General features: G+C 43.2%; 1 protein-coding gene across 1 annotated transcript in view; it reads right to left on the bottom strand.

The window, feature by feature from the left end:
• EXOC3 (exocyst complex component 3) overlaps positions 1–26,917 on the bottom strand; it is a 334,614-nt gene that overhangs the window by 294,502 nt on the left and 13,195 nt on the right. Inside the window, exons 3-4 of the mRNA XM_069219462.1 lie at positions 23,266–23,485; positions 346–1,027 (exon numbers count right to left, since the gene is read on the bottom strand). Of these exons, the coding sequence (XP_069075563.1) occupies positions 346–1,027; positions 23,266–23,485 (902 nt within the window). The remainder of the gene's footprint in view (positions 1–345; positions 1,028–23,265; positions 23,486–26,917) is intronic.

Raw genomic sequence — 26,917 nt, 5'->3', positions numbered from 1 at the left:
AATACTATCTTAGTACAATACAAGGTAGAATTATGTGATGATATATCTAGAAGTATTTCTTTCTTGGTATTCCAAAGTATCCCTCACAAATTAGTCTACTTCTGGAAGCAACAGCGCTTGAATAAAGAGTGCTCCCTTCTCTACTGAAGTTATTCTTCTCCAACAGATTTAACAAAGAAAGTTCAAAGCCTCTTAACCTTAAAAGTAGCTGAATATCATTCAATTGCTTGCCACCTGTAACTTAGTAAAAATATTCTCGCTGTGGAAACATATGTTCTACATTCAACAACGTTACATACTTTTATTTCTCCACACTTCTATACACTTTAACTCTTCCACCCTTACCTCTGGTATGTGTTTAAGACCCATGTGAGGAGGCTGACAATTTCATTAGCTTCCAGATCCTCTGAGGCCAGCTCCTGGATGCGGGAGGACAGTGCATCATGGTAGAGACCCAGGAACTGTTTTAGAATCTCATAGTGAGGAGGGAAGCACTGAACCATGAGGTTTTTCACCACCTGTAAATCGTCCAAGACATATCTACGAATTATTTCCAGATGGCGCACTAGCCACATCTTGTCCGACTCCCGCGTGTCTGCCTGAGTCCCCTCTATCCTGTTGGTCACTGTTTTCTGCAGAACTTCAAGCATTTTCTCCTTCCATTTCTTAGGTCGATCATGAGGGATGAACCCAGTCTGTTTTTTCCGATCCAACATGCGTCGATCTATCTTTTCTTCTCTCTCGATAATTCGAACCACAGAAACAAGCATGGTGGGATCCCGACGCACAGTCACAGAAGATCTTTGTACCACCATCCACAGCTGCTTGGCCAATTCATCAGAGAGTTTCTGCACCTGACCAAAGTAAATCTGGATGAGATTCATGTCTTTGCTGTTCTTGCTGTCCATTCTATACTGCTCGTACATGAGGTCATCCCTGGAACACTCCAGGTCCATCAGCTTTCGATGGGCTTGCAGAAGATCACCGTGCACAATCAGTTCTTCAGTTTCCCTTACTATTTCTGGCACTGTAAGACCCATGCAATGGAAACAGAAAGGAACATTTATGAGGGTGTGAAACTACTTTTCAATGCAAACATGTACTTTATGCATCTTTTTACATATGTAGAATATAGATATACAGGCAATAAAAAAAGAGGGGTGTGGAGCATTAATTAGCTTGTGGTTATGCTAACTTTGTGTCACCAATGTCTGCAGTAAAAGTCTCATTATACATTCAAAGAGGAGCAATAGGAGAGTGAAGTCTCTCTAGTCAGTTTACCTGCAAAGATACTAAACTGACTTTTCCCAAGGGCAAATGGACCATTTAAAGTATTTTTCCGTAAATTAAAAAATAGTTAATATTGCAGAAACCATAAGAATTATTATTCCATTTTCAGTGCTGCATTTTAATTTAGATCTACATTACAAAGAATTTGAGGCAATACTTAATGCATAGATAGATCACTATTTTAATCCACATCATCTGCCCTTAAAAACATAGCCGTCTTTTATAATCAATTATTGACATTTTGACTAGATGCCAGGGCAGTGACCAGAATGGAGCGGTTATCTGTCTTACATTGCTGTGCAGCCTGGGCAAGCAATTGCAGGAACACTAGTAAGAGAGATCACACATTCACTTTATAATAATTTACTGTTCTGCCTGACTCAGCAGGTTTTTGTAGAATCTACCTGGAAGTGACAGTGAGCAGTCCAAGGTATGCACTGGATAAGGGCAGTCAACACAGCTACACTTATTAATCCTCCTAGGACGGTATAAGAGTCACCCACAAGCAAAGATCATATATAGTAAACTATAGCAAGGGATCTTAAGAGTTCCTCTAGATGTGACAAGGAGTTGCCCAAAGGCATGTACAGGAGAATCAGAGCAACCAAAGTAAATGCTCGTTGTGAGGTACCATGAGGGAAGGCAGCATGACCCACAATTGTGCACTGAGTTACAGGCAGATCAAGTAAAGATCTATAGCACCACAACTGCTCAACACCACCACACTCCCAAAAAGAAACTGAAGGCGGTCTCATGGCTCACTGCTGCAAGCGGACTTCAAGCAGCCAGCCTCATTGCCCAACAAAACTGATACACAAGGAAAAAGGGACAGCTCACAACATGGGCTAGATGCAGGAAGCCATTGTAAATAGCTAAGCAGTCCATTCAAGAACCCATTGTTATATGTGGCAAAGCTTTAATATGATAATAATGTATGTTACATGCAAGACACACATGACTGCATTTCAATAGTGCTTCATTTAACTTTAGAGAACTCATGCAACAGATATCCGGCCTAGAGCAGATTAAGGGGGTTATTCTAACTTTGGAGGAGTGTTAATCCGTCCCAAAAGTGACGGTAAAGTGACGGATATACCACCAGCCGTATTACGAGTTCCATAGGATATAATGGACTCGTAATACGGCTGGTGGTAAATCCGTCACTTTTCCGTCACTTTTGGGACGGATTAACACCTCCTCCAAAATTAGAATAACCCTCTAACTGTTTAAGTGGTAATGCTAACAAGTGTGTGCTTGATTGCCATAGTTTTCAATTTAGAAACTCTATGTTGTCTAGTGCCATTTAAACAATCAACCACTTCCATGGTGCACACATCATATACACAGCTGTAAGAGGACCTTCTGTCTTGGAAGGAAGAAGGAACAGTAGCATTAACATCCGTGACTTCCGTATGGAACTCTAATGGGGCATTGTTTATACTTTTTTTGTAGAAAAAGATGGGCAAAGTACAAGAGACTCTTTCTTGGTGTATTTGTACTATTTTTTATATTTGTACTTTTGTATTCATATTGTGTTATTGTTCTATTGTTTTGTTGTCCTTCACTGATATTGTTTGTTCTTGTTTTGTGTTGCAGATAACTGATAAAACGTGGCAGTTTTCTTTTGGTGTTTGGAACAGGGCCACCTCACTGCTGGCTTCTTCTCCCACCAATCGCCACTCTTGTGCTTCCTGCCACCCGGTGCTGTTCCCCCTTCCCAGGACCCACTTAATACAGGCAGCAGTGCAACCCCATTGAGACAGGTCCTGGATATGATCCCCTCGTTGCTACGCGCTGCAGGTCTCCCTGACTCTGCTGCTGTTGATCCCTTGCCGCCCTCTGCTGCCCACCTGGTAGAATTGCATTGCTCACACAATCTGTATTGACATCTTGTACGGTTTTATCCATATTGTATTGTTTATGTTGTGGTTTTGTTGTCCTTCCCTGCTATTGCTTTGTCCTGTTTTGTGCTATTAACTGTTAAAACAGTGCAGTTTTCGTGTTCGAAGCCTGGCCGCCTTGCTCCTTTGCCCACCATTCCCTGCTCCCGTGCTTCCTTCCACCCAGACCTCCCCTCTCCCAAGACCCACTTAAAATGGAGGCCATGGCACACTGCGAGCTCGCCGAAAGCACACCACTGCATTCTACGCAATGCAAACATGCCACAGAGATTTGGGACAGAACCTCATCCCTCACGTCATTATCTTCACTGAGACCTGGCTGAACCCCGCCTTTGAGCTAGCCATCGCAACCCACCGAAGGCTACGAAATAACAGACCGGGACCGAACCAACAAACTCGGAGTTGGAATAGCCATCATCTACAAGAACACCATCCACTGCACAACCACCCAGCCAAGATGGCGCTCCCCAGATAATGGAGCACCTCAACTTCCAACTCCAAACAGAAGAAAAAAAGCACAGAGGCACCCTCACTACAGACCACCGTGACCACACCACAGCATCTGCAACACCATCCCAATCTCAACTTTCACCCCAATGACATCCAACCTCCTGAAAAGCATGAGCAATATCGGCCTCAAACAACTTGCCACTGACCCCACCCACACTAAAGGACACATGCTCGACCCTATTTTCATGTTGAGTGACAGAACAGAATACAACCACGTCTCACAGCTCACCTGGACTGAGCACTACAGTGTCCACTTCACTATTTCAGGACCTACCAACACCAGCACTATGCCACCCCAGTTCCACACCCAGACACTGGAAAGAGTTATCAGAAGACCACTGGAACAACGCTCTCCCAACTCAACATCCAGCCCAGATAAGGCTGCAAAGAATTTACCCCACTGGATCTCAGAATGCAGTAACACAATTCCCGCCACCCCTCCCCCACCAGAAGAGCCAGCTGGTTCACAGAGGAACTGAAAGCCACCAAACACAACTGCTGGGAGCTACAAAGGAAATGGGGCACCAGCAAAGAGACTCTGCATTCAAGACAGCACTTGAAGAATACCACTGCCTCCTGAATAAACAAAAAATATCACTCTAGCAGACCACATAGAAGCCAGCACAAGCTGCAGTAAGGATCTCTTCACCATGGTGAAGGTGTCTCCAACCCTGCAGCTGCCTAGAAATGACATCACTCTCTCCCAAAAACCGTGAGACTCCCTGGAAGACTTCTTCCACAACAAGATCTCACTCCCCTATGAAAACTTCAAACCCCGCTACCGACAGCATCAACCTACTCACTCCCACAAACACAAACCCCAAGCTCACCCACTGGGATCATCTCACAACTCAAGCCACAATCTCCATCATGAACTCTGTGCACTCTGAAGTATCCACAGATCCCTGTCCTCACCACGTCTTCAACCTCAGGAGCAAGGTGATTGTCAACGAGCTCAAGAAAGTCCTGATCAATTCCATTAATTCGACTTCCTTTGCTGAGGACTGGAAACACTGAAGTGAGACACCTCTTCAAGAAACCATCCACTGTCCCGACAGAACTAAAAAAGATACCGGTCCATTTCCCTGCTCCCCTTTCCAGCAATCACCTTGCTCCTGAGGTTGAAGACGTGGTGAGGACAGGGGTCTGTGGATACTCCAGAGTGCACTGAGTTCATGATGGAGATTGTGCCTTGACTGGTGATGAAGGATTGGTAACTAACTCTCTTGTCCCACAACCTTGTCTTCATCCCACCTCTTTCTTTGGGAGTTTCTTCCCTTCCCTCCCCTTTTGGTCTTCCAAATCTACCTTCCTTCTGTTTTGGTCTCGATTGTTTTGTTTGATGCGTAATATCTCTTGTAAAACATTACTCCTATCAGTAGGTAACTGTTGATACGATGTGCCCAGACCACTGTCTGTGTCACTATCACTGGACAAGGGAGCACTTATAGAATCCGAGGCAACTGAAGTTGTAGATCCTGTACAAGTGAAATTAGACTGAACAAGATGGTAATATTTCCTCGAAAATGAAAAGACCCTGCCACTCAAGTAGTCCCTTTTATTTTTTTTTAAATTTTCTGGCCTTTCTATGCGTAATCTCCTCCTGACATTTTACTAAAAATTATAAAATCCTAGGTGAAATATTATCTGTTGCCTCTGTTAAATGTAATTCCTGAATCTCCGCTTGAAGTGCAGAGACTTTCTGTAAGGAAATGCCTCCTTGGCATGGTTACCCCCTGACTTTTTGCCTTTGCTGATGCTATGTTTTGATTTGAAAGTGTGCTGAGGCCTGCTAACCAGGCCCCAGCACCAGTGTTCTTTCCTTAACCTGTACCTTTGTTTCCACAATTGGCACACCCTGGCATCCAGGTAAGTCCCTTGTAACTGGTACCCCTGGTACCAAGGGCCCTGATGCCAGGGAAGGTCTCTAAGGGCTGCAGCATGTCTTATGCCACCCCGGAGACCCCTCACTCAGCACAGACCCACTGCTTGCCAGCTTGTGTGTGCTTGTGGGGAGAAAATGACTAAGTCGACATGGCACTCCCCTCAGGGTGCCATGCCAACGTCACACTGCCTATGGCATAGATAAGTCACCCCTCTAGCAGGCCTTACAGCCCTAAGGCAGGGTGCACTACACCCTAGGTGAGGGCATAGGTGCATGACCACTATGCCCCTACAGTGTCTAAGAAAAACCTTAGACATTGTAAGTGCAGGGTAGCCATAAGAGTATAAGGTCTGGGAATCTGTCAAACACGAACTCCACAGCACCATAATGGTTACACTGAAAACTGGGAAGTTTGGTATCAAACTTCTCAGCACAATAAATGCACACTGGTGTCAGTGTACATTTTATTGTGAAATACACCCAAGAGGGCATCTTAGAGGTGCCCCCTGAAAACATACCCAACTTCCAGTGTGGGCTGACTAGTTTTGCCAGCCTGCCACACACCAGACATGTTGCTGGCCACATGGGGAGAGTGCCTTTGTCACTCTGTGGCTAGTAACAAAGCCTGTACTGGGTGGAGGTGCTTCTCACCTCCCCCTGCAGGAACTGTAACACCTGGCAGTGAGCCTCAAAGGCTCACCCCCTTTGTTACAGCACCCCAGGGCACTCCAGCTAGTGGAGATGCCCGCCCCCTCCGGCCACGGCCCCACTGTTGGCGGCAAGGCCTGAGGAAATAATGAGAAAAACAAGGAGTCGTCACTGGCCAGTCAGGACAGCCCCTAAGGTGTCCTGAGCTGAGGTGACTAACTTTTAGAAATCCTCCATCTTGCAGATGGAGGATTCCCCCAATAGGAATAGGGATGTGCCCCCCTCCCCTAAGGGAGGAGGCACAAAGAGGGTGTAGCCACCATCAGGACTAGTAGCCATTGGATACTAACTCCCCAGACCTAAACACACCCCTAAATTGAGTATTTAGGGGCTCCCAGAACCTAGCAAGATAGATTCCTGCAACCTAAGACGAAGAAGGACTGCTGACCTGAAAGCCCTGCAGAGAAGACGGAGACACCAACTGCTTTGGCCCCAGCTCTACCGGCCTGTCTCCCCACTAAAAGAAAAACTGCAACAGCGACGCGTTCCACAGGGTCCAGTGACCTCCGAAGCCTCAGAGGACTACCCTGCATCTAAAAGGACCAAGAACTCCTGAGGACAGCGGCTCTGCTTCAAAGAAGAAACATCTTTGCAACAAAGAAGCAACTTTTAAAGACTACGCGTTTCCCGCCGGAAGCGTGAGACTTTGCACTCTGCACCCGACGCCCCCGGCTCAATCTGCGGAGAAACAACACTACAGGGAGGACTCTCCGGCGACTGCGACCCTGTGAGTAGCCAGAGTTGACCCCACTGAGCCCCCCCAGCGACGCCTGCAGAGGGAATCCAGAGGCTCCCCCTGACTGCAACTGCCTGCTTCAAAGAACCCGACGCCTGGTAAAGACACTGCACCCGCAGCCCCCAGGACCTGAAGGATCCGACCTCCAGTGCAGAAGCGACCCCCAGGTGGCCCTCTCCCTTGCCTAGGTGGTGGATACCCCAAGGAGCCCCCCCCCCTTGCCCGCCTGCTTCGCTGAAGAGACCCCTGGGTCTCCCATTGAACTCCATTGCAAACCCGACACCTGTTTGCACACTGCACCCGGCCGCCCCCGTGCCGCTGAGGGTGTACTTTTTGTGCTGACTTGTGTCCCCCCAGGTGCCCTACAAAACCCCCCTGGTCTGCCCTCCGAAGACGCGGGTACTTACCTGCTGGCAGACTGGAACCGGGGCACCCCCTTCTCCATTGAAGTCTATGCGTTTTGGGCACCACTTTGACCTCTGCACCTGACCGGCCCTGAGCTGCTGGTGTGGTAACTTTGGGGTTGCTCTGAACCCCCCAATGGTGGGCTACCTTGGACCCAACTTTAAACCCTGTAGGTGGTTTACTTACCTGCAAAACTAACAAACACTTACCTTCCCCAGGAACTGTTGAAAATTGCACTGTCTAGTTTTAAAATAGCTTATTGCCATTTGTGTGAAAACTGTATATGCTATTTTGCTAATTCAAAGTTCCTAAAGTTCCTAAGTGAAATACCTTTCATTTGAAGTGCTACTTGTAAATCTTGAACCTGTGGTTCTTAAAATAAACTATAAAAGAAAATATATTTTTCTATACAAAAACCTATTGGCCTGGAATTGTCTTTGAGTGTGTGTTCCTCATTTATTGCCTGTGTGTGTACAACAAATGCTTAACACTACCCTCTGATAAGCCTACTGCTCAACCACACTACCACAAAATAGAGCATTAGAATTATCTCTTTTTGCCACTATCTTACCTCTAAGGGGAACCCTTGGACTCTGTGCATGCTATTTCTTACTTTGAAATAGTGCATACAAAGCCAACTTCCTACACTTTCCTATCCGCATTCAATATCAGAATATCCATAATTCTCATGGAGCTAGATGTCAATTTGTTATCCCATGGGGCCAATAAGTCCGTAACTAAATCATCATACGTAGGGAATATTTCAGACCTCAAACTTCGTGGAATACAGTTACGTTTTTTATATTGTTTTAACGTGGCTCCATCCCACCATTTAGATAACTCCTTCACTCCGCGGATGGTTCCCGCTAATCGTTGCTTCCTTTACTCTTCCGCCTCTAGCTAAATTTTAAATTTATTATTCAAGAGAACAAAATACATAGTGGCCCTCATTACAACATTGGTGGGCGGCGGAGGTCGCCTGCCAATATTGTACCACCAGCAGGCCGCCAATGCGGCCTGAAATCCGCCAGCCGTAATTTGACATCCCCGCTGGGCGGAAAAAGAGTTTCTGCCCGCCGGCCCCGCGAGGAGTACGGCCATAACATTTCAGCCGGCTCCTAATGGAGCCGGCGGCAATGTGGCGGTGCGGCAAGTGCAGCAGCACCCATCGGGCAATTCACTGCCCGTAATTCAGGCAGTGGATTGCACGATGGGGTTGTGCATGGGGGCCCCTGCACTGCCCATGCCAAGTGTATGGGCAGTGCAGGGGCCCCCAGAGTCCCCCATTCCGCCAGCTGTTCCATGGCCGTATTTACCACCATGGAACGACTGGCGGATGGGGACTCATAATGCCCAAGGCAGCGCTGCCCGGTCGGATTACAACCTGGTGGTGTCGGCGGTATGACCGTGGCGGCTCCGTGGCAGTCGCACCACCAGCCTGTTGGCAGTGCGACTGCCAGCGCAAATATGGCGGTCATGCGACTGTCAGACTTGTAATGAGGGCCCGTACATTGTTTCATAAATCTACCGCTTGTAATTCTATCCTACATGCATCAAGTGCTCACCCTAGACACCAAATCACATCAATACCATTTGGGGAGATGGTGAGAGCTAGACGAAACTGTAGTAAGGATGAGGACTTTGTTCAGTGTATTCAGGAGATGGGCAAACACTTTAAACAAAGAGGGTATCAGAGGGGTGACACTGAAGGAGCACAACGTAGAGGAATAAGACCTTAAAACCTACTAATACCCCTGATGCTGGGAAGGAGGTTCGTAAGGTTTGATTAGTTACCGATTATACCACAACATCCACGATGCTAAGAAGAATGCTGAATAAACATTGGGGCATTTTGTCTCAGGATAATACTCTTAAAGATTTTATTTCAAGTAGACCAGAAATCACATAATGCAAAGGCAGATCCCGGAGAAATATTCTTAGCCCCATCTTTCCAATACTTAGATCATGGGCGATTGGTTGTCTGACCATAGGAAAGTTTTTTTCAAATGCGGTCAATGTGGGATGTGCAGATGGGCCTGTCATGGTAAGAAGGAATTTACCAGCACTAATAATCAAACTTACAGGATCAAATCGGCTACAAATTGCAACACGATATTTGTCATATACATCATAGTGTGTAAATGTAAATGTACTTATGTGGGAAGTACTATCCGTCTCCTTAGGATTAGGATCAGTGAACATGCGAGAGCACTCATACAAGATGATGACAGATATCCGATAGTGGCACAAATGAGAGCGTGCCAGACACAAGGAGCCAACAAGTCATTCAGATTTTTTGGCATCAAACATATACTGAGAGATCTTATGGGTGATAACAGGGAACTTTCCCTGAGAAGAAAGGAGGCACTTTGGATGATGCACCTCAGAGCAGTGGAGGACGGTCTTAATACGGCCCACGAACTTGAGTACTTTTTGGGCAACTAAACCCCTTTGTATTGTATGATCATACTCAAGCATTAAGAGACTTTTGCTATATGAATGTTGCTCATTATATGTGTATACTACTACCCATATAGCAATAATCTATTAGAAATGCACTTTACTAACAATAGGACTGTCATTGTACATGTTTATACAAGGTTACTATTGATTTCATTCGTTATTATTATTTTGGGTTAGTATCGCCTTATACATGTTGGAGCCAGGTTAATAGTTTCCTGGTTACTATTTTGGTCATGAACACACATGTTTCTGCAACAGATTCAGATTGATATGGTAGTTTTTAGACGGGTTTGGTTTTACATCACAATATTGATTTATACTACTTTAATTGTTCTTAGAGGAGTGACAATATAGACTTACATTCATATGTAGGCAACTTGCTCCACTATTTGGACCAGGGCACGTTAGTTAAGGCAGTTATTGGCTTACATAAATATGGTGATTAACACAATCTGTTGCTATGAGGGATTTGAGAATAATTTCATCATCATTTGGAACTCCTGGAGTAACGGTCTAGTTAATTTAGTTTCACGATTGCCAATCGGTTGGTTTCCATGGTTACGGGCGCACTCATGTTCAGACTTCGCTTTGTTATAATCCTTTGGCAAAGGAGGCAACTAATCTTATTTTGATATTTCGCCACCTCTGGGGGACTGCTTCCCATGGTTATATGCGCACTCATGTTCGGACTTCGTTATAGTTTATATTTTTTGTTGGCGAAGTAGGCTATTGATCTTATTTTGGGAATTTGCCCACATGGAACTTAGCGGTGTTATATGCTTAAGATGGCGGCCAAGGAAGGTTGTGTAAATGAGTCCTTCCTTTATCTCTATGATCGCTTAAAAGGAGGCATCTTTGATAGTGAAAGTTTTAGCGCACTCACTACCGTTACTCACGGCATCAATATTATTATTTTTCACCATTTGTCACTGCCTCGACATTTACAAGGTGAGTTGTTCAGTACATATTCAGTAGCTATGGTTCATGGTCACACCCCGTTCTCTCTGTCTGAACAAACGATAAAAGTGTCTTTTGCTCACCAATTACGAAACGCTAATGTTGTTACGATGGAGGACGCCGAAATGCTATGAGAGATTTAACTCTTGTTTAAACAAAATAGATCAGGCTATTTTCTTGTGGAAATCTTGGGTTGTGTACACGCTTATCAGCTACAGTTTATGGTCACTTTGATTATTTTGTTTAAACAAACTCTAATATAGTCTATCACATACCAACTACTAATCACTAACACTGATACGAAGGTGAAAGGCTATAGCACCATGAGGAGTTTTTTGCCCATGACTACACTAAATAGATCATAGTTTTGTGTATGAAATGCTGGATTGATTTAGTATCCCTGATTTAAATTTTGACAGTGAATACAACACGGGGCAGTATGTTGGAGCTCGTACATTATGACTTCTGAACTCAGTAGTTGGCTAAAAAACTGATATTGCATCAGGTAGGGTTTAGAGAATAGTTTTGATTTAATCTATTTGTGTTATCACAGGGTTCTGTTGCACATGTGTGTGCATAGGGCATTACACTTCTGTACTTGGTAGCTTTTGGTTTATGCACGATATGGGCATATGAAGTTCCTTGTTATTATACACTTTGGTATGCCACTGCACTGTAATATTACGATTCAAGGGATTACTACTGAACAACTATTTGTATTCTTTGAAATTTGTATTATGAAGTGATTTTTAAAAACTGGTCTCCATATCCAGGACACTATGGTAAAGGGCTTATGTCTATTTATTTGTAATTTCTTTGACTTACATCAAGTTCTTTTTTATATGATTCTAGCACTGAGAAGTCGTTGGTTTATTCCCTTAGACGAAACACGTGTTGGCTGTGGTATATTTGAAATTCAACATCTATACACATAGGACAAGATTTGTGCTGGAATTAAATAAACTACAGATTGATTGAATCACACAGAAGAACTACGACGTTTAGTATCTAGCTGTCATAAGACCAGATTCTCTTTATGACAATGTATTTTGGACTTTGATGTTTTATCTCTACATGATCAAGATATTTCTATATGGACTATAAACTACCAACGAAAGATATGTACTAATTTACTTCAGCACGTGCCTCTATGTTTGTAGATTTGTCTGATTAACATGGTTTTTCAGGTTAAGGAATGAGGGTGTTTTCCCTTATGACAGCACCGCTTTATGGATATTCACGCAATTTAATATGTGCCAACTGGGTCTTTGAGCACCAAATTTCTCCGATATCTAACACCCCCCCTTTTTGCATTTCACTGAATACCTGGAACACAACAACCTCCTGGACCCCTCTCAATCCAGATTCCGAGCCAACCACAGCACCAAGACAGGCCAGGTAGCAGCCACTGAGGACATCAGGGCCCTCCTGAACCACAGCTAAACAGCAGCCCTCATCCTCCTGGACCTGTCAGCCGCCTTCAACATCATCTTCTATCGCATCCTGATCAAAAAACTCCACCACATCAGAATCCAAGAAGGTGCCCTCAAATGGATCGCCTCATACCTCACCAGAAGAACACAAAGAAACCATCTCCCGCTGTTCACTACAGAATCCAAAAAGATCATCTGCAGCGCCCACCAAGGATCGTCCCTCAGCCCCACCCTCCTCAGTCATAACATGACCCCTGGCCAACACTGTCAGATTGCAGGAGCTCAATATCTCCTGTGCTGACAACACACAGCTCCTCCTCTCACTGTCAGAAGACCCCTCCACCACCAGAGCCAACTTCTACAGATGTATGATGAACATCACTGACTGGATGAAGGACAACTGTCACAAGCTCAAGATGGACAAAATGGAAGTCCTCATCTTTGAGAACAACACCTCACCGTGAAATGATGCATGGTGGCCTGCCTAATGTGGCCCATCCCCCACCCAACAGACCATGGGCCCAAACCCTGGCATCATCTTAGACAGCAAGCCATCTATAAAGAAACAGGTAAAAGCAGTCTCTTCCATCTGCACCCACACCCTACGCAAGCTCAGCAAGATCTTCAGGTGGCACCCGGTAAAAAGGACCATCACGCGGGGTCTCGTCAGCAGCAGGCTGGACTATGGGAAACACACTCTAAGCAGGAATCACTGCACGCCTCCTGAAGAGACTACAGACAATCCAAAACTCAGCAGCCAGACTCATCCTCGACCTTCCCAGACTAACCCACACCAGACCCAACCTCAAGAAGCTACACTAGCGCACGATCCAGAAGAGATGTCAGTTCAAGATGTTGACCCACGCATACAAAGCCCTGCACAATTAAGGACCAGCACACATCAGCAAACGCATGACCTTCCACCAACTGACCAGACACCTATGATCCACCTCCCTCTTCCTTGCAGCCACCCCACGGATCCGCAGAGGCAACAGCGGAGGACTCTTCTTATCATACCAGGCAGCCAAAACGTGGAAAGACCTTCCCCTGCACCTCAGGCCCGCCCAATCGCTCCAGTAATTCAGGAAAGAACTCAAGACCTGGATGTACGAATGAACAGACTCGGAGCAGTAAGCAACCCCAGTACCTTGGGACCCTCACAGGTGATTTGCTGCACTTTTCAAATCCTTGATTGACTGGAAGATATATGGTGCCAGCACATGGGTGGGGTCAGACACATGGATTGTCTGCTGATAGGAAATGCTGAAAGGCTGACTTATTTAAGTGGATACAATGACAGCATAAAATGTATGTCAGGAAACTATTCTTGGCATAGAACAGAATTTAGGTTTAGTAAAATCAATACACCCATATAAGTTGGATAACTGACAACATTAGGGTACTCTGGATAGGGAATAGACAAATAGGTTAGGGATTTGTGATGAAATATGGTCAGGCCTATTTAACATTTGCACTAATCTGTACATTATCTGCTAAGTTATTTATACTTATGATCATTCAGATGCACATGATGTGTAGACTAACATTGCGAAATAATAATCATATGGCAGTAACTACTATGCATGCTGATTTGAGCACATAAGAGTGGAGCCCCACTTATTATCACCTGATGAGAAAAGATTCTCTGAGGTGTGTGGCTAATTCTTGTCCAGAAGAGTGTAACTCGCTAGAGAAGGGATGATAGACATCAGCCATGTCTTCTCTTCTTCAAAAAGGGTGCATCTATTTTTGTAGGTTTAAGAACTACTGTTTGTGACCCAAGTAATACGGAGGTGAACTTGATGGTACATGTACACAAAGGAGAAATGCAGCCATGGTTAATACTATTTGGAGTCTACTCAGTGGCATTGCAGGACAATCAGAAGGAAAAAAAGTGGTCACTGGCAGGCAGGATACCAGACGGTACCATTCTTACAGTCAGGAAAAGAAGCCAACAAACACGCCAGAGAAAACAAGATAAACAAATGTAGAAAGAACCATTGTACAATAAAACTCACCACTGTCATACAGAATTAGCAGTGGCAGGCATGTTTTTGGTGTTAACTTCTAAGGCACATCAAGAACAACAGCAAACAAGCCATATTTTGTTTGCTAGAATCAAGCCAGGAGTAACGAAGGGAAAAATCTAAGGGCACACCATTGGTAGTGGCAGCCAAAATGCTTTCGGATGCTCACCCAAGAGTGACAAAGGAGCAACTCTTTGGCAGCAGGCACCAAAGATAAATGTTCTACAAGTCGACCCTGGCACAACAATGGAGTAGCCAAAAGGCCACATGGGGTTACTGGCAGACAGGTTAAGGCATTTAATGTAATTTTTCGTAAAAATAGTTGATTACCTAAGTAAATTCCTAAAGTAAATATGTTAGTGAATACAACGTATGATGTATTAACAGAAACTCAATGCTGGAAATACATATTGCTCTTTGTTCAGACAGCTATGCATTGTCCACACTAAAAAATGCATTTCACACTTGGGTAATGTTTAACCAGCCTAACTGCCTTGCAATGCTTGGCATAGCGTCCAAGGGTCTGGGCTGGCTCAATCAATCCAGAGTTGTTCCTTTCATCTGCAAACAGCATGTGAAGCTATGATAGCTGCAAGTCAGTCTAAAATTTGCCATGAATCAGTCATCTGAGGTTTTGGGATCCTGCTCTAATCGAACAGTTCCTTTATGATAGGGCAGAACAAACTAAAAAGCATGACATACTACACAAGACATGTCATCCTGTATCTATAATAGCAAGCTGTAGGGGGGACACTTATTTACAGATCTAGAAAAGTAGGGGGACAGATTAGCACCAGGACAAAAGCTGACCACAGTCTACCAGAGTTTTACGCTCACTTTTCCTCAGCCACTTCCTCCTACGTTGACCCAACCCGGTGACTGGAGACAGCCACAGCTGGAGCATGTATGGAGGGGCATAGTGTGCTCATCTGGGCAGTGAATTTGAAGAGTGGCTGTGGAGAGTAACCATCCAAAGGCCCCCTCCATCCTTCCCAGCCTGCAGTACCAATGTTGAAGCTCAGTGTATGTCCACTAACATGTGGGGGAGTCTGGCAGACAAGGCAACATTTATGCTCAGGTGGCGGAAAGAAGCTGCAGAGGAAGAGTGGGATTGCAATGCACCAAAGTTTAACAGGGCCTTGCCTCATTTATTTGGTGCCCAGGAGATAGTGTTAGGGAGAGGTAAACGATGTGAAAATTTCTTTAGGACCAGCTATTGCAACTTCACTGCATCTGTCTGACAGAGCCTAGAACCACATATTATCAGGCTGATACTTTATTTGCGATCCCTTTTGCAAGACATTTCAAAACATTTTCATTCATGGACTCAGGTGGCTCCCCATGTTAAATAAACTGAGGGAAATTTACCTCTCCCAGAGTGTGACCTAGATTTACAACTTCTCCACCCTACCATCTATGCTTCACATGGTACAACAACAGGAAAAAAAGAAGAGAAAACTTGACTTTTGTTTGGCATTAAAGCCCTACTTCTTCGAGTAGGAGAATTGAAGTGCCTCCTGAGCTGACCTTCCAGAACAAAAAGAGCTGACAGTCAGTGAATGAATCAATGCCCCTTTTTCAAGGTGTGCATTAAAATACAAGGGCAACTAGAGTCAGTAGTTAAATTTCTCAAGGTGACACTGGTCAAGGAGAGTCCTGGCTGTGGAGAATGAAGTAGAGAAAAATAAAGAAAGGGTGACTAAGGTGACCTGCCAAGTTTCAGATTGCTAATGTGTGTCATTTCTACAGTTTCAATGCACTTATGTGTGATATACAACTGCAAAATGGGTGACACTTTCTCTTGGGTAAAAATAAGCAATCATGTGCACAGAAAGAGATAAATATAAGAAACTATGAACTTTTGAGCAATGAGAAGCTCTAAAACTAATTTGAAAGTTATGCAAAATGTTTTCGATATCATAGGGAGACACAAGTCTTGCTAGCCTTGCAGAACCTCTGCTTGCTTCACCTGACTTTAAAACCTTCACCAGTGGCTTGTGGTCAGTGTAGAGCTAAAAATGTAAAGCCCCATAAATGTGTGCTAAAGTACTTTGTAAACTAAGAGGCTGCTAACGCCTCATGCTGGATAACATAATAGTTCTGTTCAGTTTCTGTCAAACAGTGAAACGCAAAAGCAACAGTCTTAGAAGCCTTGTGCAGCTGTCACAAATCCCCATTTCACTTGCATTCACAGTTTAAAGTTTGCAATTTAGTATTGAACTGTACCAAAATCTCAGGAGAACAGATCTCTTCTTTCATTTGCCCAAAACACTCCTGATGTTCCAACACCTACCTAAATTTACAACCTTTCCTTAACAACATCCGTAATGTCTCACTGTTTGGTGCAAAATCCTTGACAAATTTCGAGGAATATTCAATTAGACCCGTTAAACATTTCAACTGATCTATAACATGAGGTGAAGATGATGATTTTCTTTGACTAAACACTTCTCAACACTAATCCTTATGCAGTATGAACCCAGGTTGCTGTATCCTGTTGAAGGCCAGCTTTAGAATCTGATTATGTTCTTCTACTGTCACACCAAATGTAATCTTGAAAATAAATTATGTTGTACAATCTTTTAAAGACTTGAGTTATCATCTGTTCAAACACGGCTGCTGCTGATAGCCCAAATGGCATTCTTGTAAACCAGAAGGTCCTTTCCATAATGATGAATGCGGTCAGATTTGACGAGTAGACACATCTGTTGGCAAGTACTTTTTAAGTTTAACATTCAAAAGAACTTTCCAACACTCAACAATAAAATCAGTTCATTAGCATTTGGCAATGGAAAATTATCTGTAACAATATTCTGGTGAACGCTTCTCAAATCCACACAAAATCTCAAATTCCCCCTCAGCTTTTTTAGTTATCACCACAGGCGACACCCACTCAGACACCTCCACTGGCACTATAATCCCTTTCTTTACCAGGTCATCTGACATTTCTTTTACTTATTCTCTCCGATAGGACTCTTCCTCAATCTGTATTCAACCAGACAGCCCCAGGCTTAACCAAAACATTGGGTACATTCCCTTGAGTTGTCCCTGTCTCTTCCTGAATATGTTTTTGCTACCACTCAGTACGTCTCCAACACACACACCATCCACAACCATCACCTGGTTAGGAGCCCTTGGACTGAACAAAATATGTATATTATCATAATGATGCAGCCACCGTAAGATCAGTGATGCACTCCCTGCCAAACAAATTTTCCCTCACTCTCACAAGATATAAATCCTATAGTAGTATTGAAACAACCAACAATATCAATCTCTTTGCCCCGATATCCACCTGGGCAAATGTCTTTAGGCAGAAGTCTCACTTGCCGCCTTTCCCTCTGAAACGTTTCCTTGTGTACAATAGTATACATTGACTTAGTGTCAACCATAAGTTCAATACTGTGCCCAAGAATATAAAAAACAGCCCTCAGCCTATTCTTTCTTCTTTCTCCATTCTTACCATAACTCTAACAGAAAACTCTAACACACAACTTGTTGTCGAACAGTTCCTCTGTAACTGTCACGCCACACTTTTTAAATCCTTGTCCATCCGAGCAAAATACCCCTGATGGCCACTCTTTCTACACTCCTTCCCAATAGTATAACGACTTAGATTCTCCACCATGCAAGTTACTCCCACACATATAAAAAACAACTTTGGAAGATTATTTATTGCTAATATTCTTTTTGAGATTGGTTAGCTCATTTAATCACCACCCCAACAACATTGTCTGGTTTGTCCCTTTTCTCCACACTCATCACTACCACCTGTTTTACGTTCCCCCACCCACCCACTGTTTTTCCCCATACAGAACTCAGACTCTTCCACCACCTCTTCAGTGTTGATTCCATCCTTCAAAGTTGGATTTTTAGCACCTCAGACCCTTTCTTGGATTGTCCTACTTTTACACTGAACTATTAACTGATCTTGAATTAGTACTTCAGTCATGTTACCAAATTGACATTTCACTGATAATTCTAGCAACCTTGTGACAAATGTGTCTATAGACTCTGCCAGCATTTGTGGTTGCACATAAAACGTATATCTTGTCATAGCCACATTTGTCTTTTTAGTAAACCTACGTAACAGTCTGAGTTTAGCTTCTTTGTATGTATTTGGTATTCACTGGCTAACCTGATCCAGTATTTCTGGGAGAAATTAAAAAATATGTTTGCCATCACTTCCCAAGGCATTCAAAAGGAGTTTTTTTTTTCCTCTCAAGCCTAACGTCGTGGCCATCCAAAGCTAATAAACAATTATCAAGCATGTCTATCCAATCTTCCAACTGGATTGATGGATGCCAATGTTGTGCCAGAAAGGGTAGAACAGCTATTACTGAAGAAGACTCCATGCTATTTCAAAACAATGAGCTAATCCCACCAAAGACACTGCAAATGTTGGCAAACCTGAAAAATACTGTAAGAACTCTTTAGCCACATTGCAAGAAGAGGAGTATCCAGTCGTGTGCTCTCTCTTCTTTTACACCACAAAGGGAGTCAGTTTTTAACTTTCGCCAGAACATGCTCAGCGTAAGGCACTTTCCTCTAAAGAGAAATGAGGCAAGGAAGGAGATCAGAGAACAGGATGTGACCAGAACGTGAGGAGACAGGGTAAGTGAAATCCTTTCCTTTTGCCTTTAATCCTTAGGGCCTTTGGCCCTCATTACAACTTCACCGCCGAACCTGCGGGCGCCAGTATACCGCCAGTGCTGGCGGTATATCTGGCTCCCCATTATGACTTTTCCGCTGGGCCAGCTGACAGAAACAGTGTTTCCGTCCGCTGGCCCAGTGGAAAAGTCACATCAACATAGCAGCTGGCTCGTAATAGAGCCGGCAGCAATGTTGATGTGCAGCGGCACCCGTCGCGCATTTCACCGCCCGAAATTCGGGCAGTGAAATGCGCGATGGGGCTGTGCCTGGGGGCCCCTGCACTGCCCAGTCCAAGTGCATGGGCAGTGCAGGGACCCCCAGGGGTACCCAGAGTCCCCCTTACTGCCAGCCTCTCCATGGCGGTGTTTACCGCCATGGACAGGATGGCGGTTGGGGAGCACCGGTGTCCTGGGGATTATGACCGCCAGGCGGAAGCCTGGTGGTATGTTGAAGGGGCCGGCGGTATGGCCGTGGCTAATGCATCACGGTCATAATAGCTGGCGGAAAACCGCCAGCCTGTTGGCGGTGTTACCGCCAGCCGCCATGGTCGTATTGAGGCCCTTTATGTCCATTTGTGCCGCAGGGAAGCTTATGAAGCAATGTGTGAGGAACAGTAATGCACAGCCACCCAGGGGATGGAGTGTCGCACATTGTAGTGGGGAAGGTGCAGCCTGCGAACCACTGTGCACACACTGTATACCATCTAGCAGGCTGAGTGGCTGGTTTCTTGTTGTCAAAATGAGGTTAAGAACAAACCATACACAGACTAAATTGAATAAAGGTGAATTTATTTCAGCCTGCACAAGCGTGGCAGTCCCTTGAGCCAGCCAAAGATATAACTGACTACCATGGAACTCCATGCTCCAGAAGTCAACATCAGAGCCTTCAGCACACAGGATTCTGTATAAAGACTTAATGTCACAACAGTGACCAAACTGGAGGGGAAAACTTCAAATAGTGGGGATGTAGAAGATAAAGACCTTCAGCTCAAGTGCTGTGGAGACCTAGCTGTAAACGAACAAGACTGAAGTTCTCAACCTGCTAAGAGGAACCCAATAGAGAGTGCTGGGTGTCCCATATACTGTCCCGGCAGATGCCCTTCCAAGGAAAATGGAAGAACTTTTATTGGATCTACTGGGTATGGAATCAAATGAGAACAATTGACTGGTGAGGAAAATGTATAGAATCTCCCTTAAACCACAGAGATCATAAGCGGTTGGTGGGAGGGGGTTGACAATATTATAATGTGATAGTGTGGATTTAATAGACCACATCTTGCAGAATAATGTTCAGGCAAAAACATTTTTTGTTTTATGAGACAAGTGTAAAGTTCTTTGTAGACCTACTCCACACAGCTTGGCAGGAAAGGATTCCTGAGAATAATCAAACAGGGACCAGTGGAAAGAGGACTTACAGCTTCTGTGGTCTTCTAGTATCCATTCAGACTGGAGAGTGAGGGGAATAAATGTTTGTTTTTCCAGGCTGAGGAAGTAAAAGTCATTCTTGAGACTACATAGGCAGATGTTAGATAAGCAGTTCGATCTGGGGAGGGGTGGGGGAGGCAAATTTTCGTTGTGCCCTGGGTGGGGGTAGACTACAACTCTCAGTGTGATGAGGGGGGCTTGGGTACTACCCTGGAGAGGGTAGGGGTTGTTAAACTGCAGTATTGATCTGTCTGTTGTTTCTCTACTTACCTTTTCCCTTGTACGACTTTTCTGAACAATAGAAAATGTTTCTGAGATATCCCTTAACAGTGAAATGTTTATTTATGAATACTCAGCAGTGCCTAATTTACTTTGCTGGACCGGAGCTTTGGGCCATGAGGGACACATTTCCATTCTAGAGGTTGTGGACTGAGGTGCTTCTTCACCAAGAAAGATTTAAACCAAAATGCTATCAGTAGATTAAAGAAAGGAAAAAGCTTCTGTTAACGTTAAATTCCAGATCATTTGTATTCATGGGAGCTGAAATCCAGGCAGTCTGGAATTTAGTACTGATACACAGGAGTGAGGACTGAACTACTAGATTAAAATTTCAAATGTCCAGAAAAATAAATCATCTGCTTTCAAGTTGGTATGGTGCACCAATTAGTGAAACACCAGAAATCAAAGTCCTGCAGGCAAAGGCCATAAACAATAATCGCATTAAAGACTAAAAGTGGTTGACAAGTTTAAATAGTGCTTTGCATGAATGGCAACAAAACCTGATGCAATGCGAAAAAACTGTATTGTAAAAAACTGATACAATAAAGCAGAGGGACGAAGGAGTTTTACCTCAATGCAGCAACTAGTTGTATTACTTAATTTAGGCAGTGTGAAAGATAAATACATCAACAACACACAGGCTCTTTACTGAAACAGTGCTCCCTGCTTCTCACAAAGCATACAAGTCTCAGATACAAGACTACCAAATACCGCTTTTTAGTTATTTTCTGATAACGACCATGGCTAGTTCCACCAGTAGCTGTGCGTTAATCTGTCAAATGTAGCTCAAAAGGTTTACATCTTAGAAAGAGAGGTTTGACGTGTAGGAGTATTTCAAGACTAAGTCAACATCCAATTTTTAGATGCAGCACTCTCAGTGACAAAAATTAGCTGAAGCCAAAGAGAAAGCAGAAGTTTAAAAGATACTCTCAAGGAAGTTACTCTGGCTGTGTTATGATCCCTGACGCCATTCCATTCTGGTGGTTGACTGTGGTTTCAATCAATTGAAAAAGAAAGCAAGAAACTTAGCATTGAGATATGCAATGGAAAGAGTTGCTTTTGCAAAATGCAGTCTTACAAACAACAACTAGCATCTGTTTCTTTGGTGTTCACACCACCAGCTCTCACCGCCCCTCTCCTTAAACAAAAAAAAAACTATACAAGCTTGATAAAGGATGCAGTGAGAAGACTTACCATGGTGCAAATGGACAACAGGGCAAAAAGGACATTCACGACTGGTGTACAATGGTACACACTTTATTAGAGAACGACCTTACCCCAGTGGTACTGACTCACATGAGTGCAGGGTTTCCCTCAGTCTACCAGCCTACCTGAATCGCATATAGGAGAGGGATGGGTTTATGTTCATTGGAACGGGTTACTGCTTGAGATTGGAAAGCACTGTAAAGTGTTGCAAAGATCTTGATAGGTACTGGCATCTTTCTGTTGGAACATGGTTACTGTTGTTTTGACGTTATACAAAACGAATAAATAAATATGTATAAAACAAAATCCAACTGGATAAAGTTGACAACCCTCTTAAAAATATGTAAAATTAAAAAAGTGAAGAGAAGCAGCAAGAGTATGTGGGTCGAGGATCCCCACTGAAGTGAAATGAAAAAAACACAGAGAAAAAAAAAGGGAGAGAGGAAAACAAGGTGTGCCGCAGAAGACAACTCCTACTTCATTTCTGTATCTACTGGTTAAATAATTACTGCATATTACAGAAATTACAGATAAAAATATTTCAAGACAGTAGAACTGCAGCACTTGGGCATTACAAATGAACTGTCTTTGACACCAAAACAGCAGTAGTTATTTTTGTGTTTTATGTCACGTGTTTTCGAATTTCTTTCTGTTGCCCCATATAGGTAAAAGCAGTGATGCCAGGGACATCTCCGCTATAGGCAGAGTCTGAAAACAAAACAAAAATGTTGTGTGCAACGGAATGCATTTGAAGACCCAGCCTTAACTAGAGGGAAACTGAAAAATACAATGTTTAAAAAAAACACGTGGGTAAGCAGTAGGACAAAGACTGAACTGTGCGTAGTGGATCACGCTACTCTATGCAGTTCCTCTACTTTTGATAATGGTACCACTCTTATTGGGGTAGCTACAAACAGGCGCAGTGTACAACCAAAATCATAAGGTGCAGCAATAACTGCACAAAGAAGGGAGCTGTTGACCAGAAATAAAGCTGTGCATTACAGCATGCATTTCATGTGTACCAGCCAAACTCAACTGGGAGTGAAAGGGAATGCAGCGAAGAGGCCACGATAACAGCAGAAAGGCTAAGGGGATTCTATGAGGTGATAACTGGTGGTTAACTTAAGAGTGAATACTAGGTTGGTGAGAGGGGGTGAGGAGGATAAACCAAAGAGCTGATAACGGCATAACCCATCCAAATACATGACACTGGGGGCTAAACAAAGCTTCAATACTAGGAGCCAACCAAAGAGTTAATTAATATAGGTGGCCACCTTAAACGGTGTTTCAGGGTAACCTAGGATCGAATATTGAGGGTGCTAACCCAAAAGCAAAAAAGCCAAAAGCTTCATTAGAAAACATTTCCAACATGCTTTACTGAAGGTCACCTGAAAAGATGTTTTTAAGGTTTTCGACAGCTGCTGCAAGCTGACTGTGTTGGACCACAGCATCTTTCACATCTTTGAGGCTTTCAATGGTATTAATGCTCTGCCGCCAGTCTTTGCTGACATCACCCAAAGAGCCCTGGATATTCTTCACATCACTTAGTGCATTGTGCAGCTGAGTGAGGCCAGTCCTTACACCATCCAATTGAGACTGGATTGCTGCCTAGAAGGAGCATTGGAAAAAAAATCCGTTATTCCTTTAAAAAAAATAAACAAAGTGTTCAGTTACTCCTTTCAAAAACAGTGTTCAGAATTCAGCATATAATGCAAGAAGACTAGCAGTTCAGTCTGTACCTTGCAATCAATTCACATATAAAGATACCACTCTGATGTTTCTTCCCGAATTGATTCAACACAACTGAAAATAACCATTTTGTATAATTATGTCAGACAACTTTAAAATGTCCCTGTTATTTATTTGTTCAACATTTTCATGAGGTCTTTGATTTACAGTTCAAATATCTAACACATATCAAACACCACAAATTGTTGTGATGTGAACCTTTTGACGTGCACTGATTACAAAAATAACCTGAACTTATCATCATCACATTGACAAGACTATACAAGTAATAAATGCAATTTGAGAAGTTACCATATAAGGAGGTACTTCGTATTTCTATATTAATCAGTTTGACCAATGGACATTTCTTGGAGGGCAGCACCTCCCTAAAATTATCACATTCTCATGGTCAATTGCCAATGTCATCATGTACGGATACATTGTCCAGATACTGAAACTTGCTAGCCAAAAATAATGCAACCTTTCACACAAACTCAATTAACCAACAAGGGAATAACCATGAATCTGGAATCAGAGTTTTGCTTTATGTTTCATGGAGCAGTTCTTTCAGAAGCATACCAACTAAAGATAGTCCTGAGTCAACCAAAGATCTGGGAAAGAGTGTCCATTTCCATCTGAAAATCTGCCACAACAAAGATGACCCTAAATACAGTCATCTGTAGGGAAGTTAAGTTTGACTGGTCCTCGGGCCTGATGGTGAAAAGGTCACAGCAATGTTATTGGAGCATGAAGGTGAGAGAGCATAATTTTTATTACATATTATAGACGTGAAATGCTTATAATCAACAATGCTACATTAAATAAAATATTCATTGAAATATATACATTAACATAAATGATTTTATGTGTGTAAACTAATGTCAACTATAAGAGATAATCGTTCAAACTGTGCCTATTAAAACGTATAAAACTGCATTCATTAGAACTCGTATATCTTAAGTTAGCATGAGCCAAGCAAAGCTGTGTAGCTCTCATATTAAAAGCGTATTTTCTGTCTCTTCAGTGTGCGGACTTGCAAACGACCATGACCCAGCTTTTGTTCTTTCTGTATTTGTTAGTAACATGAAGGAATTTTCTCATCCGCATGCTAGCAGCTTTTAGTATAAAATGATGTGCTTCGAAACATTAATGGATACTTCCAAAGACAATGAGACGAGGGAAAGAGAACTTTTAACCTGAGACGTGTGCCAAGATGGTGAAGTAACCCCGGATATGCCACCTACGAAATGTCGATTATGAAGACCAATTAGAAGACGAGTTAATATCAAGAAATGACAAATGCATTACTTAATGTATAATTTGATAGGTTAACAATGGTGGGGTGTATTGACTGACCAATAGAATTTTGGGGGAACGAATAACGAGAAAGGGATAAAAACCCATGACACAGGGAACAGACGCCTCATTAGGTAGGGAATGATATTGATTGCATCTTGAAACTCTGTCACTCTATTTGATGACTTGAAACTTAGAGAAAACTATTTTGCCCATAGACTGCCCCGTACACTTTTCTCCGTAAGAGGAGAGTGTCTTTGCCTTTAACTTAGATAGACTATTGGCAATCTAACTGATGTCCTGAAGACGAAGACTGATCCTGAATGCTGACTTAATCAGAGGAGGGTAATTATAAAATTGCTAATGAAAATTCATTTATTTGCCTTTTCTTTCTAGGTACCAACTGCTGTAGGTTTTTGATTAGAGACCTTAGTTAGATGTTTTCCAAATTGGTGTTCAAATTGTTTTGCATGAAGCCCAACATGCTAATGCTAATTAGAGGTTAGACGAGGTATTCATTTTGACTGACAAACTGACGTGACTGACGTGATGCTTTGCTGAACTAGTATCTTAGAACATTCGATGTATTCAACGTATTACGATTCACTTATATCCATCTGATTATCTATGCTACTGATCTATGCATTATTGAAAGCTTATTATGATTATCATCTTGTGACTGCGCTTATATGTTTCCTGGCTTTGAGATTGATGCTTTTACTCTTAGATTGTAATCAATAGGGAATAAAATTCATAAAACTCCATTAAGGTGTGGTTATTCGTGACTGAAAGGTCATGATTGCGCCGAAGGTTTATTAATGACTAAAGTAAGATATATTTTGGTGTTAACTATTGACAATGTTATTGACGTATTGATTGATATATTGATCAGTTATCTCGTCCTACGGTGTCTCACCACTAGGCCCAAAGATTCATCGTCCTAAAACGAGTCCTGATGTGTATAAATTGACATAGACGGACGCGTTAACAGTTCTGGTAGCAGAGTACGGTTTGGCCCTTTGGGGGCCCTAGGACGGAGTTTTCATTGTTTAATTGTTTTCTTGTGATAATGCAATCTGGAAAGATGATGAGTTGCTAGATTTGCCATGGGCTTTCCCGGGATCTCGGAACCTGCCTAAATGAGTTGGGAATGTTCTCGGCGCCATAGTATGTGTGGTTAGGGTCTTTTGCGCTTATTAAATCTTATGCACTTTGCAGGCGATTGTGAATATTTGAGTGCGATTAGGCCAAATTAAGTGTTGTTTAGAAGGAGTGGGCATACTCCACAGCATGACAGTAGGGAAGTCGGCGTACTTCATGTGAATGCAGCGCTTGATGCTCAAAATTATCCACGTGGTTGGTTGTTGTATACGGGCCTATTGAGGTCTAAGACTCCGGAGTATGATGTTAAAATGGTTTATGTTGTAATCTGTGTGGTTTAGTAGGTCAATCGGGCGTGGTTGGCAAGTCAAGTTTCGAGTTATGATACATGTGTGAAACCTTCGATGGAGATTTGACAAGTTCTAAAGTGCACTAGAAGGAGTCATTGACAAGTCGAGAGTAGGATTTGCAGGTCGAATTCTGCTTGCGTATGATGGAACTGAGAAGGAGAGAGTAGCTGCCGAGGCTTCAAGTGAAATCTCTGTAAAGTTCTGAAGCGAATGTGTTACCCTTCCTGTAGTAAACCGGCAGATTTGTGTTGTCATTGAAGTGCTAGCAATAATTTGCATTAGTTTGTATGAGTTGTGAGGAGTTAGCAAGGTGTGGACAAGCCGCAAGACTTTGTCAGCTGCAGTGTGTGTGAGTGTGACGTCAGTGGTGCCGCGCTGGGATAGGTCAGATGTCGAGAGGGGTCGCGCACGGATTGGTTACTGTCCGTGAGAGACAATAGGTTGAGCAAAGGGTAGGTGAAGAGTGTCCTGGGAACTAAGCCGTTTTCTGAGTAAATATAAAATAAAATGAATTTTGTTAAGGCATTCAAAAGCGCTTTGAAAGGAGATGTGTATATTGTTGCAA

The sequence above is a fragment of the Pleurodeles waltl genome, chromosome 2_2 (assembly GCF_031143425.1).
Source record: "Pleurodeles waltl isolate 20211129_DDA chromosome 2_2, aPleWal1.hap1.20221129, whole genome shotgun sequence".
NCBI lineage: Eukaryota > Metazoa > Chordata > Amphibia > Caudata > Salamandridae > Pleurodeles > Pleurodeles waltl.
This window is presented reverse-complemented; position numbering and strand designations above follow the sequence as displayed.